The sequence below is a fragment of the Sorghum bicolor genome, chromosome 6, assembly GCF_000003195.3.
Source record: "Sorghum bicolor cultivar BTx623 chromosome 6, Sorghum_bicolor_NCBIv3, whole genome shotgun sequence".
Taxonomy (NCBI): Eukaryota; Viridiplantae; Streptophyta; class Magnoliopsida; order Poales; family Poaceae; genus Sorghum; species Sorghum bicolor.
The window spans coordinates 52694739-52713325 of record NC_012875.2 but is presented as its reverse complement, the minus strand read 5'-3'; the positions used below and the strand labels follow the sequence as shown (position 1 = coordinate 52713325).

General features: G+C 44.5%; 1 protein-coding gene across 2 annotated transcripts; it reads right to left on the bottom strand.

The window, feature by feature from the left end:
- Positions 2770-9198, bottom strand: LOC8083366 (acetylglutamate kinase). 2 transcript variants are annotated; one of them, XM_021463890.1, is made up of 2 exons: positions 8061-9198; positions 2770-3316 (listed from the first exon to the last, which is right to left on the bottom strand). In XM_021463890.1, exon 1 carries the CDS (start codon positions 9127-9129, stop codon positions 8080-8082), a length of 1050 nt encoding a protein of 349 aa, XP_021319565.1. In that variant the 5' UTR covers positions 9130-9198; the 3' UTR covers positions 2770-3316; positions 8061-8079. The 2 variants fall into 2 exon arrangements, with proteins under 2 accessions (XP_021319565.1, XP_002446901.2); XM_002446856.2 differs by having other exon boundaries at positions 2770-3308; positions 8061-9197.

Here is an 18587-nt window from a genome sequence, read left to right as displayed (position 1 = left end):
GGCAATGGTGTGTTGAGACATGTTTTGTTTGTATTGTGCCGGTCTCCGTCGCTGGCGCGTTGCTAGGCTTGGAGCTTGGAGGGATCGGAAATATAGATGCCCGGCAATGTGCATTGGTGGTATCAGTGTGGCCGTGGCTCAGTAAGCTGGTGGAGTGGTGGTTTGGCGCCTGGCCAAATTTGGCAGCACACCGTGGTGACAAATCTTAAGAAAAGTCATTTATCTTCTCAGATTGGAGCTTGGACTTGTTAAACAACCAGACCCATCATCATGCAATTTTCATCAGTAATATAATAATCCCATGTTGGCATGTCTATTCAGAACGGGTTGGATTTCGTGATGTAGACTTTTAATGAAATGTAATCGAACTAGTTCAGGTACACGATACATCTGCACGGGCTAAAATCATGAGACATTGAGACAGGATAAGAATCAATGACCGTAATTTAATACCTATTACATCTAACAAAAAAAATATCTTTATGCTCTATCTTTTTCTATAACACAATACACATACAGATACTCTATACTCTCTCCGGATGTGATAATTTAACAATCAGTAGTTGAAACATTAGGCACATGCCTCAAGGCATTATGAGTCTAAATTTTTATTTTCAAAATTTGAACTTATTAATTGTTATAAACCTTCTATCCTCCAAGTTAAGTTGAAGCTCTTTTTCTCATCACACATTTGTTTTGAAACTCTCCTTTTTATAGAAAAAAGTACAAAAGTTGTAGAATGCACTCTACATTACTATAGTGGCATAAACAGTCGTGTAAACTTGCACCACCTCTCTTTGGAATCGAAATATGACTTAAAGTGAGATCTAGGAGGGGCCAACAAGTTCTTCAACAACAGCTCTAATATCTTACTTGAGATGTTGATCACTTCAATATCCACGTTGTCTAAGTTCAAGTCAACCTTGCATCCATTTACACTCAACCTTATATGTCATCAACCGATGTTAATCCAAATAGTCATGTTATAATTCAAACATCAAAATCACTTAATACCCTTTAGTTATACCTCTGCTCCATCCTCGTATCCTCCTCGCACCCATCCTCCGTCGCCCGACTACGGCGTCCTTCCCACCCTCCAGATCAAAGAACCAATCCCCCTACAATGCTCTAGGCATATGTCATAGCAAGCAGAGAGGCATGTGCTTGTATCCCGTAGCAAGCGGAAAAGGAGTTCAATTGCTCGATTCATCACATTGAGTGTCATGACCGCGACAGATGCTCGGCCGCCGCTTCCTCTTCACCCTTTGCTTCCTCTTCGCCCTCCACATCTCGCGCGTTCTGCTAGGCGAGAGCATCGTCTGCCGCGGCCTATGGATGAGGCAGAGGGCCTGCTCAGGGTACCAGGTATGCTTCTTTGAGTATATGGGAGCGGTTGCGCAACTACGATCGCTCGGGCATATGCCACACGGTGCCGGCACCGACTCCAACCATGAATTTGACCTTGGCCACATGTGTCGCCGGCTCTGCCGGTTTGGCAACCCCTACTACACCCACTTGCCGGTGAGCCCAATCAATATGTTATGCTTTCCGGTGGCATCAGGAGCCCAATTCCTTCCCCACCAACATGTTTTATATTTTGAGGTGATTGCAATTACAACCAAGATTATGGTCCCTGAGAGTGAAAAACACTAATAAGCTCAAATATCAAAAACAAAAAAAAGTCTACAATGTTAACTTTTAGGTGTCTTCTTTGCGTCAAGGCCTCAAGGGACAAGTGGAACTCATGCCATGTACAGCACAGGGCGCTTATGGGTAGTTAATGGTCTATTTTTCCACGGTGGAATGGAATGAGGGCGCTTGCTAGCAGAGTCAACGCTCAACCAAGCAGCGACACTTCGTCCGAGCCGCAGACAGCCTGTGCAAGATGACGCTTGGGCTTATTCCGTTGCTAAACGTCTATCAGACAAGAGTTTGCATTGTAGGTTAAACTCTAGTGCTATTCTCTTTCTTCTAAGAGTCTATCGTATTGTACATGCTCTAAGTCAGACCGTTTCCAAAATACTTTTTATTTCTATGTTTTATAAAAAAATATGAAAAATATGAGTTAAAAGTTGTATTTCAAAGACCACGTTGATGTTCAAAGCATCACTTGTTTTGTGACAATGAGTATGATCTGTAGATTTGAAACCTAAAACAACATTGGGTTTTGGAGATCCACCCATTCTGCCAAACTATACTAAGAGTGTCTTCTTATAACATGAGATAATAAAGCAGTAAAAAAGAAAACCATGATTTTTGTACTGCTTGCGTATAATGTCAATTTGAATCGATCTACACAGAACCGGTTGGATTTCATGATGTGAGAGTTTAATCAAATTTAATGGCAAACCTTGTTGCGTAGATGAAGAAGTGCTGTGGTGTGAATGGCATCTCCAGGGGCGCTCTTAACTTTTTGGAGGGTTTTGGCCAGGGAATCGGTGGCATTTTGGGTGTGGAATCCCAGGGTGGTTTGTTTGTTGTGGCCTAATAATCGTGATGATGCTTGTGTGACTAGGGGCAAAAGTGAGGTAGCTTCCTTTCTCAATTAAAAAGGGGCAGTCACTGTATTAGCTAGTTGTGTCTATAAAAAATTTCGAGTGAGGCCGCTAGCGCCCGTCGCTCGCTGAAGTGTCAACGACCGCGTCACTGTTCGAGACGAGAGCCCACCGATGTGCCCACAGCCGTTGCTCATTTTCAAGACCAAATTTTGTCATTACATTAGAGGTACTGCACAAGACGTTGGCTCTAATAAGCACGTTCAATTCCGAATAAAAAGGACGAGATTTAAGGTTATCATACCACTGTAACCACAGGCATTTTGTTTGAGTCAAGTGCTCAAGCACAGCAAACAGAAGATAGCACTATATTATGTAAGGAACACCAATCTCGCACACGGAAAAGTTAGTAAAACGGACAGCATGATTGGGGAATAGATTCAGCATGCACCGGAGAATGGGTGGAGTTCCCCGCCTTTTTCTCGAATGTGCTATGAGCAGGGAGAAAGTTTCCACGAGTGCAGTAATGAAAAACCAAACGGGAAAGGCACTTCGCAAAGTTTCCACGAGTGCAGTAATCAAAAACCAAACGGAAAGGCACCTCGCCCATCCATTGGATGTAGGTGGAGTTCCCTGTGCCATGGTTGTGGTCTTGCGGAAAGCAAAGGGAAGAAATGTTGTTGCCTGCAACGGGACCTCGGGCTCCACCATCGAAGTTCTGCCTCCAATCCTCGCGAGTAATTTGAAGTGGTGCCATATCAAGTCTGTTGTCCTATCTATCACACTGCAGTACTGCACCTGCTGCTGATGAACCTGGACGGCTGAACAAAGTCATTAAAGAAATATGGATGGAATCAAGTATTGTAGAGAAATGAACTTATGATGTTTTCAGAGATGGATTTGTCGTTAGAACCATTGCTTTATGTCTAAAAAAAAGGCAAGTAGCAAGTGCGCCACTGAACACAGCAGCAAAAACACTTAATTTCTAAACTATCACTCTCCATGACCTAAGCTAAACAGCCTTTGCACTCCAGAGTTACTTTCCATTATAAGTCCAAGACCATTTGAAAGTCAAAAAAAGTATCTATATTCAAGTCAAACCAAAAGACTCATGGAGTAATATTACATAACAGAACAGAACAGGAAATTTAGGTTTAAGTAAAATATGTATGATGGGACAGCAAAAGCTGAGGCAGAATTGGGTTTAGTAAAAGATATGCTAAAGAATTATCAGCCTCCGAGTAAGATACAAGCAAAAATGTCTGTCAGGTAGATTCTAGATCTAGATTTCATGGTGTATAAAATTTAATGAGTCCCGTATTAGGTAGGCAGGATTTCTTGCTCTTCAGTCCTACTCTTTTAAAACAAATTTTGTTCTTCTACTTAAATGCTCCCTCCTTTCCAAATTAATATAGTTTGTTTTAACTTTGTCCTAAGTCAAAATTTTGTAACTTTAACCATATTTTTAGACAAAATGTATTGACATCTACAAATTCAAAAAAAAAACACCATCAAGACAATTTCATGGATAAGTTAATGAAATTAATTTGATATTGTATGCAATTTGGAACGGAGGGAGTAGCAATGACAAAAATAGAATACGGAAATGCTAGTACTTAGTTTATTTAATCATTAGGACATCTCTTGAATAAGATCTCTCACCCTCTACAAAAAAAAGGGACAACCTGCAGGTTTGCTAGAACAATTTCTTGTGGTGTGAGTGAGAGCATACTTTTGCATGCATGAAACTTTTTATCTCACCAATCATGGACAGTAATCAAAGTCGAGCGGCACATAACTCAGCCCTATGACAAATAACGTTGCAAGACCTTGCCTCAAGGACAACTAATGCAGTGAACAGAAACGACAACACTGAAACATTTCATTAAGCAATTTCAGTCTAATTCTGTTTATGTAGGTAAAACAGTTTTATTAAACTTTTAGTATTACATACATAACAGGTTCATGATCAAGCATTTATAAAATGCTATACGACATTATTGCTTCAAACACAGCTTTGGACTACAGAGATATACAGAGCTTCAAAGCAAAGGTCCTATTTTGCAAAACTAATCAGTTAACTAAACCTACTGACATCACTCTCTTGTCTCTTTCTGGTTTAGATGCATTTTCTCTCATCCAAGAGAAACACTAAGTAGTACAAGCATCAATCTATTCACAGGATGAATGAATACAGCTGCATAAGTAGTATGCAGTTTTACAACCTTTGCAGGCCAATCTCATGTGAAGTTTTAAAACAGATGATTCAGAACTGCAGGCAATAAATACTGCTTAGCTTAAACAGATTGTGACCTCAATTGGTCAAATTTACCAAGCAAACTAATGTCAACATCTTCCTCAACAGTCGCCAACAAAGTTACAAATAATAATAAGTTGGCACACAAACACGGAAACATCCCAACCAAACTTTCTAGGTATTCTTAATGCAATCATGAGTCAAGCCCACATCGCCACAAAGTACATGACAATACAAGAAGAGAGGGCTTCGTCAGGGGGATCCACTTTCTCCTATGCTCTTTATTTTGGTCATGGATGTGCTGAACTGGTTGGTCTCAAGGGCATCTGAAGCGGGATTGCTACAACCATAGTCTAGAAGGCCAATCCAACATAGAATCTCTTTGTATGCTGATGATGTATCTCTGTTTCTCAGGCCAACTGCAGAAGATATTAGTTTAACCTTGAGAATCCTTCAGCTTTTTGGGGAAGCATCCGGTCTAAGGACTAATGTGCACAAGAGCAGTGTGGTGCCAATTCAATGCTCTGAGGAGAATATGGCACTCATAGAGAGTATGCTGCCTTGTGAAATCCAAGACTTCATATGCAAATGCCTAGGGCTGCCATTGTCCCTTAAAAAACTGACAAAGGAACAATTCCAGCCAATTATTGACAGAATTGCTGACCAACTACCAGGATGGAAGGCTGACCTAATGACACAGGCTGGAAGGGCTGTCCAGGTACAATATGTCTTGACAGCAATGCTGATATATCTGGCCATGGCGATTGATGTGCCACCTTGGGCAATAAAGGACATTGATAGAATTAGGAGAGCCTTTGTGTGGAAGGGACACAAGGAAGCAAATGGAGGACACTGCCTCATTGCTCGGCCCAAAGTTTGTCGTTCCAAGGAACTGGGGGACTCGACATTTCAGATTTGAAATCTTGGGATGTGCCCTAAGAGCAAGATCGCCGTGGCTCAAGAAATCTGAACCTAATCGGTCTTGGGCAGACCTACCTCTTCAGGTCAGCAAGGAAGTGGAAGCCCTGCTGTCTATGACCATAATTACTGAAATTGGAGATGGATCCAATACCTTATTCTGGAAAGATAAGTGGCTGAATGGCAGAAGCATTAAAGATTTAGCACCCCGAGTTTTTGCCCTTGTGTCTAAGCGAAGAGCGAACAGATGCATAGTTATGGATGCTCTGAATAATGGAAAATGGCTGGAAGATATCCAAGGCGAAATATCCCTGGAAGCTTTGCTAGAATACCTGGAGCTGTGGGATACTCTGGCAGTTGTGGTGCTGCAGGAAGGCATTCCTGATAGACATATCTGGAGGCTCTCCCCGTCAGGAAAATACACAGCAAAGTTAGCCTATGAACGTATTTGAAAAAATGCCCCCCCCCCCCCCCCCCCAACAAAAAAAAGAAAAGAAAAGGTGTCGGTTCTTCTTGGCCCGGTGCAGCCTTCCCCATCCAGGCAAATGCCTGCTGTCTGACCAAGAAGATGAGGACATCCAGCACCTTCTCATTGGCTGTGTTTTTGCAAGACATTTCTGGTATTCTCTTTTGCATTGTGTCGGACTCTCTATTCTCACCCCACAAACAACAGAACTCTCCTGGGAAGATTGGTGGATGAAAGCAGAAGCTGCTGTAGACAGTGACATAAGGAACGGACTGAACACCCTCATCACGCTATCATGCTTGGTGCATGGACCATTTGGAGGTATAGAAATGATTGTGTTTTCAATGAGGCCACCCCCAGACGGGACACAGCGCTGCTCCTTGCACCCTCATCACGCTATCATGCTTGGTGCATGGACCATTTGGAGGTATAGAAATGATTGTGTTTTCAATTTCAATGAGGCCACCCCCAGACGGGACACAGCGCTGCTCCTTGCAAAGGAGGAAGCCGAGTTATGGTGTTTGGCAGGAGCGAAGGGTCACTCCCTGCTCACTGCCAGGGAGGTCTCTTAGGGGTTGCTTGTTTTGGTCTGGTCATTTCATTAATCTTTGAGGTGATCAGTTTTCTCAAGTTTTTTAGGAGGGGTGTGTGTGTACGACTCTTTCTTCTCCTTTCAATGAAATGATACGCAGCTCTCCTGCGTGTTCGAGAAAAAAAAATACAAGAAGAGAGGCACAGGAATATACACAATGTCAACACCTTTCGTCATGCAAAAATTGGACTAGTTTTGTCAAATTAAGGGGGCCTTCTGGCCATCAACTGAAAATTTTCATACTAGAAAACAAAAAAAGGAATCCATAAATTTATCCTTTTTAAAAGAAAGATACAGCAGTACCTTACAGCTAATAACAGATCCCAGCAGAGCAGTATGGAGGCAGAGACCCACATCATGCTTAATCAGCATCAAGAATTAGAGGTTCTTTTCACAATCAGAAGGATAATTTTTCAGACTGAGAGGGTTAACGTGAAGTCTTCCCTCTGATCCCAAATATATTTTCACTAAAGTTGATTTGATTAACAAAATCACTAGTTACAGAAAACACATTAGTGATGCTACTACTAACTCCTTGATTAAATGCCCTAACTTGGTTTTATATATTTGAGATAGTGAATCAACCATTCTCCAAGAAATATCCCTGATGCTGTTGGCACTTGGCAGTTAGGTACTACTGAAATAACATCATTCAAGTTCATATGTCACAAGCAAAAAAAAATTATGAACAATAATCAAAGTAGGATGGCACATAGCTTGGACACATTCTCAATAACGTGCAAAACCTTGAAGGAGAACCGATGTTCATGATCAAGCATTTATAAAATATTGCCCAATCCAACATTATTGCTTCAAACACAACTTTTATACTACAAAAATATTCAGAGGATGAGAGGACTCAAAGCGAAAGCCTTATTTTTACAAAATTAATCAGTTAACCAAAGCTCCTGATATCCCCCTCTTTCTGGTTTAGATACGTCTTCTCTACTCATTAAAGAGGAACACTAACCAGTACAAGCATCACATCTATTCACAGGATGAAAACAGCAAAATATGTCATTTACAGGTTTACAACCTTTGCAGACCAATCTCATGTGAAGTATTTGTTTTAAAACAAATTATTCTCAAATTGCATACAATAAATACCGCTTCCCTTAAATAAATTATAACCTGAATTGATCCAATTTACCAAACAAACTACAGAACTTCAACATCTTCCTCAACAAGTTGCCAACAAAGTTACATATAATAAATGGGCGCACAAACATGAAACATTTCAACCAAACTTAGGTAGTCTTATTGCAATCTTGAGTCAAGCCTACATAGCCATAAAATACATGACAAAATGAGAAAAGAGGCACAGGAAAATACCATGAAGGCACGAAGCAGCTCAGCCAGTGATCATGGTGCCTGTGCCCTCGTCTGTGAGAATCTCAAGCAGAAGGGAGTGTGGGACACGCCCATCAATGATACTAGCGGTGTGTACACCTTGTGCAAGGGCGCGAACGCAGCATTCCACTTTGGGTATCATCCCACCAGCTACCTTCCCGTCGGCCACCATCTGCCGCACCCCAGCAATGTCGATCTCCTTCACCAGGCTCCCAGGGTCATTACGGTCCGCCAGAATCCCAGACACATCCGTGAGCAGCAGCAGCTTCTCGGCGCCCACGGCAGCTGCTATCTCACCAGCCGCCGTATCGGCATTGATGTTATAGGCCTGCCCAGTCTCGTCGGCGGCCACGGTGGCGATAACTGGGATATGTCCCGCGGCGATGATGGGATGGAGGACGGCGGCGTCCACGCGCGAGACCTCGCCGACGAATCCCAGCGCCGCTGCGTTTGGGGACGGGCGCGCGGTGATGAGGCGCGCGTCCTTGCCGCAGAGGCCAACGGCGGTGCCTCCCGCAATGTTGATGAGGGAGACGAGGTTCTTGTTGACCTTCCCCACGAGCACCATCTCGACGACCTCCATGGTGAGCGCGTCCGTGACGCGGAGGCCGTCGCGGAACTGCGGCTCGACGCCGACGCGCAGCAGCCAGGAGTTAATCTCCGGGCCCCCGCCGTGGACGAGCACGGGGCGGAGGCCGACGCAGGAGAGGAGCACGAGGTCGCGGATCACGGACGCCTGCAGCTCCGGGGACTTCATCGCCGCACCGCCGTACTTGACCACCACCGTCTTGCCCTTGAATCGCTGGATGAAAGGGAGCGCCTCCGAGAGCACGTCCACTCGGCTCAGCGCCGCGGTGGCAGCGGCCGCCGCCGCCGCGGAAGGAGCCGGCGCAGCCGTGGATGTGGCGGAGATGCGGAGGCGGCTGCGCCGGCAAATAGGGGCGGCAAGGGGCCTGGCATGGTTGGAGCTGAAGCTGAGAGTGGGACTCGAGGGCGGCGGGGATGGGACTGGGAGGAACGAGTTGGAGAGGTGGGGTTTCGTGAGGAGCATGGCTGCGGTGGCTGGGGCACGACTCGGCGGCGGCGTTCGACGAAATGTCAGGCCGGAAGGGTTTTCTACTTTCCATTGTCTGGGCTGCTGGACACGATTTCATTTTCTGTTTCTAAATAATTTGTAGAATAGTTTTCTTTTATTTTAGTTATCTAATACTATCTAACCAAATTCTATTTTTCTATTGCAGTTTGGTTTTCAAACTTTATAGTACATAATTTGTAGAAAATTTTCATATATTTTGGTTATCCGACCAAAACGTGTCACATTAACCGTCCTCTTACTTGGATTAGCACCTCTTCAAATCCATTGGGCTAATTGCTAGCTAGTATTAGATAATTATAGTTAATTTAGACAAATTTTTAGTACATTTAGTAACTAGCCATATGATCAAAACATGTGCTTAATCAATTCATGGTAAAAATTAAAATACTTGAGAAAATTTTTAGTGTTTTTTGTTAAAAGGAGATTAGCTTTTTTTTCTAAAACGAGATTATCTCAAAGAAAACAAATCAGGTATAAGTTTTGGGGTTTAGGGATACCAACTAGCGAAGATACGAACCAAGTTAACACAGGTTGTCTCTCAGTTCTGCCCTAAGTTAAACCTAGACGAAATTTAACGAAAACTATATTAGTATTTATGTTCAAATAAATACAATGGGACATATTTCATGAAGAAGTTAATGAACCTAATTTATTGTTATATAATTGTTAGCATGTTTTTCTATGAACTTGGTTGGAGCTGGAGAGATTTAACTTAAGGGGAAAAAAAGGCAAAATTGGACTATAATTTGAAATGTGTGAACGAAGTAATCTCTCAAATTTTTAGGAGTATGTTGATTCAAATTTTTGACTTCCATTGTCCGGAAGAATAAAAAGGAAATGAAAATGCAAACAACAAGATATAACATGGGCCTAAAGCATTTTGAAGTCCAAGAAGAAAAGAAAATAACAAGACACGAATTAAGCAAATGCTAAATTGACAGCCCACAAAAGGCCTCAACTTTCCGGACAAGAAGATACAGTAGGCCGAAAAGGTTGAAATGGAGCACGAGCACATTAACACAGTAAAATTGCCCACGAGTTGCGGCGCGAGCACAACTTTGAAGTAAGTGGACTTAAAAGATACTTCCTATGTCCTGAAAGCTGCAACTTCTAGAGTTGTTCTAAGTTAAACTTTTACAACTTTGACCAAATTTATAGAAAAAAACACTAAGATTTATAGTACCAAATTAATATTATTAGATTCATTATAGAATATATTTTTATAAGATACTTATTTTATGTCATAAATATTGATGCTTTTTTCTATAAAGTTGGTCAAAGTTAGAAAAGTTTGACTGACACGGATTGTAGAAGTTGAAGCTTTCAGGGACAGAGGGAGTAATCCATTAGTATTTATATAGTACTCCCTCCATCCCAAATTGTAAGTCATTCCAAGAATCTTGGAGAGTCAAAGCATTTTCACGTTTGACCAAAATTATAGAGAAAAATACTAAGATTTGTAACGTAAAATGAGTATACTATGAATATATAATTAAGAAAGAATCTAATGATACTTAGTTAGTACCATAATAATAATAATTTTATTATATAAATTTAGTCAAACTTAGAAAATTTTGATTCTCCAAGATTCTTCGAATGACTTACAATTTGGGATGGAGGGAATAGTACTAATAGGATTTTAATAAGAGACAACTTTAAAAATTCATTAGTAAAGGCAGAACATACAACATCAGTTAGTACAATATTGTTAGTTGATGTTGAGATAAGAAGTTCTCCATTCTGTATAAATATACCAACATCCCATGAAGCCTAAACCTAATCCCCTTTCTCTCCCTCTCGGCCACACGCGGCATTCTTCGGTGACGAACACGAGACGGCGGAACATGTTGCAACTGCCAGCACGTTAGGACGTACGACTGCTTTCACTGGCAGTAGGAATTTGACCGAAGTTTGGACATATTTGAATCCAAACAAGAAGTATTCATGTGCTCCCTGCGGCCCATTACCTGGCTTTTCTCCCTCCCTCTTCTTTCTTCCCGCCGACCCACTCCTCTCAGCCCGTTATCGTCGCTACCCCACCAGCCACCACAGGCCGAGCAGCCCAGGGCGGCTGCAACAAGGCCCAACCACAGCACAAGTTTGGCAAACCAGTTTAGGCCCTGTTTGACTTGTGCTGATTTTTTTAGCACCTATCACATTGAATATTTGGACACATATATAGAATACTAAATATAGACTATTTATACAAAACTAAAAATACAATTAGAGAATAATTTGTGAGATAAATTTTTTAAGTCTAATTAGTCTATGATTGCACACTAACTGTCAAATAAAACGAAAGAGCTGCGGTACCAATTTAGCATCTCCAACCAAACAGCGTTACGCGAGTTAGCAGTATGCAGATCATTTCTCTCCTGTTTCTAATAAAAAAAAATAAGAGATCATTTTTCTCCTCATTAAAAGTTCGCAGGCAATTTTGCTTTCCAAAATATTTTATCCGCTCCCTTCTCTTTCATCGTTCGAATCTACGACCTATTTGGTTTGGTCACTTCTGAGTTCTGTACGAGTACATATTCCTATTCTATTCCCATCAGAAAAAAGAAAAAAAGAAAAAAAAAGCAGGCCTTGACATTTTGACAACGAACGTCTCGTCGCTCGTCGCTTTCTTTCTTTCGGCAAAAACAAACGAAAAGTCGTTGCTGCCTCGTCGCAGACGTAACGTACGTTAAGCTGGATCGTTCGACAGTGCGCTTCGGCTTACTACTACTACTAGCTTTGGTGTGTGTGGCGACACGTTGGTGACGATGCCACGAGACGAGACGAGCGCACGTACGTAGCCTGGCCCAGGCCTTCGATCTTTGCCTTTCCCCCGTCTGTTTTCCCATTCCTTCCCGGCCGGCTCGATCTCCTCTCGCTGCTGACCTGCTAGGCCGCTGGCGTTGGCTCCTCCTCCTTTAGACCAGCTTATTACTACCGTCACCAAGTCCATGTGATCTTCTCAAATCTCAACCGGCTGGCTAGCATTAGCTTGCAACGGCGGCAACAACCTGGCTTTGCTCGCTCATGTGCCGATGACGTACGCTCTCGAAATGCAGGCCCCTCGATCGGGCTACAAGTGTCCCCGTACGTACGTTGCGCTAGCCCATTCCATTCCTCGCGAAAAAGCTGGTGGTGGGCGCCGCGTAACGGTGTTGGGTTTGTTGGTCTCCGGCCGGCCCAAGGGTGATGACGATCGAGCCCCATGCATGCAAAATGCAATGATGCAGTGCCCGACGACTGACTGCCCGTAGTGGCTCCGGTCCACATGCAGCAACTGACGACACCAGCCAGAGCCTCAGGGAGGTGATGAAGTCCAAGATCTCGAGTTTTTTCAGCTCTCCATCCAAAGTCCGGACTGCTCTCAAGTACTCCCAACAACGAACAGTGATAGACGGGAACTTGATCGTAGCGTTTCGATCTGGTTCCAGAGTTGGGTCAAAAACGCTCGAAGCAGGGCAGGCAGGCTGCTGTGCGCTGGGCACCCTTTTTTTTTTTTTTTTTTTTGGCGCCTGCCTGCCTACCAAGTGTCAAAGTGCAACGAACCACCATTATTTGTCGCCCTTCCAGAAGACCGGCCAGAGTACGTTGGAGAGCAGAGCAGTGCGTTCAAGTCCCGTCGTCAGGCGTCGATCGATCAGCAGCCACGTGTGGAGATACCCCGGCCGCGGCCGGGCAAGTGCGCGGTTGACTGGTGCATATGCAGTGGATCGAGCGCGCGGGAGGGACGGGATGCACGCATTTGCCCTTTTCCCGCCTCGCACCACGCCAACACCGCCAACGTGCCCGTAGCAGGATGCCGTGTGCCGGCCGTCGACGTGCTAGCGGTGGCCCCTGTCCCTGTGGGTTCCGTTGAGGTGACCTCGAAACATGGATTAGAATTCGTGTAACCAGAAATTAAACCAAGTAACCGGCAGCGCCGTTCGTACGTACGCATGCGCGCGGCCGCCCACGAGAAGCACACGACGCACGAAATTAAGCAGCGCTGAAACGGGTGGCTGTGAGGCGCGGTTGGCGCACAGTTGCCGGCCGGTCGATCGTGACAGGAGACAGCAGCACCTACTACGGTGCTACTACTTGCCTCGGCCTTCCGGCCTTCAATTCCCTGATTCCCTCCTCCCTATCGGTGGACCGGAGTATCCATAGTTGCATACATCACGCACGTACTGTACACACTATCGTACTCACGCTACTAGTAGGGCCTTGTTTAGCTTGTGAAGGAAAAAATTTCGCGACACTGTAGCATTTTCGTTTGTTTGTGGTAATTATTGTCCAACCATGGACTAACTAGGCACAAAAGATTCATCTCATCAGTTTCGACCAAACTGTGCAATTAATTTTTATTTTCATCTACATTTAATACTCCATGCATGCGTCGATGTGATGAGGAATCTTGAAAAATTTTGAGTTTTTGGGTGGAATTAAACAAGGCCTAGAACGAAGGACAAGCTATAGGACCATATAGCTAGCTACTTATCGATGTTGCCGGCCGCCGCGCCGTCCTATTGAACACGCGACGCCAATTATTTGCGAGCTGAGAGAGAGAGAGAGCAGGCCGGGCCGGGCCGTACCTAGCTAGAACCAAAAGTCCCCTTTCACTTGGGCCTTGTTTACTTTGCTTTGAAAACCAAAAAAAATTTAAGACTCTCGTTCATATCGAATCTCGTGGCACATGCATAAAACATTAAATATAGACAAAAAACAAAAACTAATTATACAGTTTAGCTGTAAATCACGAGACGAATCTTTTGATCCTAGTTAGTTTATGATTGGATAATATTTGTTACAAACAAATAAAATTATTACAGTATCGAAAACTTTTCACTTTTCGAAACTAAACAAGGGCCTTGTTCATTGCGCCGGGCGGAGCGCGGCGGCAGGTCCTTGACGGCTCCACACCAACGCACCGCGCCGCACGTAGTAGACCCCTGCCGCGTGTGCGCGTTGCCGGCCGCGCACATGCAATGCATGCCCCGGCCCGCCGGCCGCCGGGGTCGTCTGCCACGGCGCCGCACCCCAGAGATCTCTCCGCGTGTCGTGCGTGTGCATCGCTGCGCCTGCTCTCTCGCGCCAGTCTCCACTACGCGTGAGCAGGCCAGGCCTCGGGCGGCCGTGGCGGGACTCGGGAGAGTAGTCCGTACGTGCCGGCAGTCCTTGACGCGCGCAGGACAGCTGGCCGGGCCAGAGGCCCAGAGGATTTGGTCCAACTGAACAGGGACTTATTTAGTTCTGGAAAGAGAAAAGTTTTCGGTACTGTAGCATTTTCGTTTGTTTGTGACAAATATTATCCAATTATGGACTAACTAGGATCAAAAGATTCGTCTTGTGATTTATAGCTAAACTGTATAATTAGTTTTTATTTTCGTTTATATTTAATTTTCATACATGTGACGTAATATTCGATGTGACAGGTAATCTTGTAAAGTTTCCTACCAGAAAAGTGTGCAGCAGTACGTTCTACGTAGGGAGGGCCCCGGACATGACTGCCGAGTCGCTGTTGGGAATGTAAAGGACGTTCGCTAGATCGTACGTTTAGGCCTTGTTTAGTTTCCACCAAAAACCAAAAAGTTTTCAAGATTTTCTGTCACATCGAATCTTGCGGTACATGCATAAAGCATTAAATGTATACTAAAATAAAAACTAATTACACAGTTTGTCTGTAAATCACAAGACGAATCTTTTGATCCTAGTTAGTTCATGATTGAACAATATTTACCAAAAATAAACGAGGCCCTATTCTGTGTGTTGGGGACCACCGCATGCAGCCCTAGAAGCCACACGCGGAGCAATGTCGCCATGGTCCATAATCCTGAATCCAGGACGGGATCGGCCGGGCCACGGCCCAGGGCAAACGTTCGGCCCTCGTTGCTTCTTGCCCGGCCGGCTGGGCCCCCAAAGAGCATGGCAGAGACATCATCATTCATCATGACGCACTGTTCACTGAAAACAAAAACAAAAAAACTAATTACTAGTACTCCGTATATCATCGATGAGGAGCACCGGCAATTTTACCGCCACCTACGAGACTACGAGCGGTGGGTGGGGTGATTTGATTTGGACTGCACACGCGGCAGTAATTTATAAACTTCTCGTATAACACCGTCACGTCCGCGTGCTACGTACCTTAATAATTGGATTGGACTCCCCACAAGCAATGCTTGTGTGCGAACTGCATTGGGTACGCATTTTCCCACTGGGGCCTTGATTAGTTCATCCAAAAAACTAAAAAAAATTTAAGATTTCATGTCACATCAAATCTTTCGGCATATGCATGAAGCATTAAATATTGATAAAAATAAAAATTAATTACATAGTTTAACTGTAAATCACGAGACGAATCTTTTGATCCTACTTAGTCTATCATTAGACAATATTTGTCATAAACAAACGAAAATGCTACAGTAGCGGAATTCAAAATGTTTTCGCATCTAAACAAGGCCCGGCAAAAAAAAATGCTTTGAGCCATCTCCAGGACTAGGAAAAGGACTGACGGCGAAAGGCAGTAGTAGTAGCCAGGTACTAGCGGTGATAAAGCTATTTTTGTCGTGTGCGGGCATGCATGCGCATATGGTTACCTGTCAGCCTAACATAACAGGCGAGTTCGAGTGCGAGTGCGAGCGGGTAAACAAATATTCATGCGTTGCATGCATGCAACCTTATTAGCTGTCGTCTCTAATGATGCCTACCTGGACCTTGCAGCAACAGCAACAGTGGTAGCCTGCCTAGTATTCCCTCCCTCCCATGGTCACCCGACCCACACCGTACCGCATATATCATCAGTACAGTACTACGCGCCGGGCGCGAGCTGAGCATCCATCCATCTTTTCATGAAGTTTCATCGCCTCTTTTGCCCTAAAATTGTTACCTGCCGTCAGTGCCTTTTGGTGGCCCTCTATCTGTCCATTGGCCGACGGAGTCTAATCGCTGCACGGCTTTTGCATCGCGCTGCGTTGCACCACGTCGGGTTGTCGTCCCTCCGGGCTCCGGCCGGCCCATCGCCCTTCAATGATTAATTAGCGATCGATATGCATCCGATACATCCATGTCTCTATAGTCGCGGGCATCAAATCAAATCCTTTGCTTTTTCTCGCGTCCGGCGGTGGGTGAGGCGTTCCTGTCCGTCCGTCCGTCCACATCTCATCGCCCCGGTAGTACAGGTAACACGTGAACGGGCGCTTACCCTCCCCTTGCCAATTCCAGCACATGACTGTCATGCTGTTGATGATCGTCAGTACGTGCCCCCCTGTGCGTGCTACATGCATGCATGGGCAAGATAGCATGCATGGTAGTGGTGGTACATCATCGATCCATGTCCTGATAGATATTGTACGTACGCCCTACTGTTCCTGGATCATCATCACCATCATATATTCATATCGCTGCATGCAAGATCCGGGAATCGACGGGTTTTCGCCGGGGTAAAAGGGATGGCTCTCTTACCGTGACGGCGACGTCGCGACGACGGCCTGCATGAAGTATTGTCTGTATATATGTTTCCTTCCTCCATCAGCGACATGCATACGTAGTACAGTACTACATGTTTATCACTGCCGCGTGTGTGTGTATCATTACTGGGCTCTGGGCATATATGCACACACACTGGCAGGCAGTTGGCACGCACCTCTTACCCCGTACGGGGTAGTAGTACTAGTTTATTGCGTCTAATCCACCATCTCATCAGACAGCTCTGAAAATAGTACTATTTAACGGCAACTACCCGTAGCAGCTGGCGACCTCGTATTGCATGCATGTACGGCATCAGATCAGCTAGCCGGTGTTTAGGGTTTATTAGGGTTGAGACGTGGAGGTGTGCTGGACGGCGACGCCGTGGTGGCCGTATGTATCTGGAGCCTGGTGCCGCCGGACACCTGTACGCCCTGCCGTGTGCTTGTGCGCATTGTTTTCTCGGCATGCAGCAGAGTCGTATAGACCGTGTTGTTATATAAGCCGATCCATCCTGCTGTGTGTTTTAGTTAACAGGAATCTGCCCTCTTATAGATAACATACTTGTATGGCGACCTGCAGATTAGAAACCTTGTCGTTTTTACCTACTCGTTCGTGCATACTCCTACGTGTAAACAAAGACAGGGCATGCAGATAGATTAGGCCGTGCGCCCAATGGACGGCGTCCAGCAATCGAAAGATCGAGCTCATCGTTTTCTACTGAAATAAAGATACATACAGAATATATGATCGAGAGAGACTTCATCTGCTACAACTAACAAAGGCTGCAAACCTAATACCACCCATCGCCATCTCTGTTAATTAACGAGCTTTGGATGTAATTAAGTCTGCATGCATATGTATGACCGGATTCTAGATTATCAGGTATTCTCAGGTCCGAATGTTTCACCTAATTTAATCTGGCGTACGTCTGGACTCACTTCTGTGGCAGTGAACAGAACTCACTTCTTTATTTCTATGACTAATCATCAAATCTGTAATGTCAGAGCTAGCTACTATACCGCTGTAGTATATAGCAATGCTTATCAATCAATCAGTTCACAAAGGATACGACGTGCTCGACCTTAATGAGGTGGTTGACTTGGGAGGAGGCGGGCGACGATGCAAATTTAATTTAACAAGCGTCAGAAAAATGATCACGTCAGAAAACATGGTTATGCACACACGCAGTGATGACGACGTCCCCTTTGCATGAGCCGCATGAGGCTGCTTTTTCACGTAGAATTCCGCGGCCCTATGAAGTCGACGGCTGCATCCACCTAGGAATTGCCACGCACCGCGGTCACTTGGACTAATTAATTCGAGGTTGGTTGGCGAGGAACATCAGGGTGACAATGCAACCCCGGGGAAAAGTCATCCTCCGTGGTGGTGTACAAAAGTTCTATTCAGGCGTGATGGCGAATTCAGAGTACGTCGACATGGCAACGGCACGGCGCGGCCATTTGTAAAGCGTCCTCCCTTTTAAGTTTTAACCCTTGGCGTTTTCTTTTTTCAAGTTCAGACTTGCGTCCTCCCTTTTTACCAAACTTGGAGGATTCCCGCGTGTTGTCACGAGTATAAAGAAAAAATATAAATAGATTAAATCTCTTTGTTCGTTTGCGTTTGGTTGATAAGACCTGACTAGAAGGTACTGCTTACTTGTTGTGAGAAAAACACTGCTGAATGGCTGACAAATTCGGCAGATAAACTCAAGCAAACAACTAATGTGAATAGCTTGAATGAAGATATAATGACATGTGTTAGTTCATTGTGTTAGTGGATACTGATGTGGGCATTTTGCATAGCGAGATAGTTGAATATGCTAGTGGGATGTTCTAGTGAATGCTGATGTGGACACTTTGTATGACAAGAGAAATACTTAGTTGGATTTATCTTTATAAGAGATATGGATATAGATTGATATTTTCTCTGATATCTTGTAGTTTTGTGAATAACATGCACCATTGGTCAGT

Bases quoted from the DNA above. Each gene is read 5' to 3' on its own strand.
- LOC8083366 (XM_021463890.1), bottom strand. From the start codon at position 9,129: ATGCTCCTCACGAAACCCCACCTCTCCAACTCGTTCCTCCCAGTCCCA.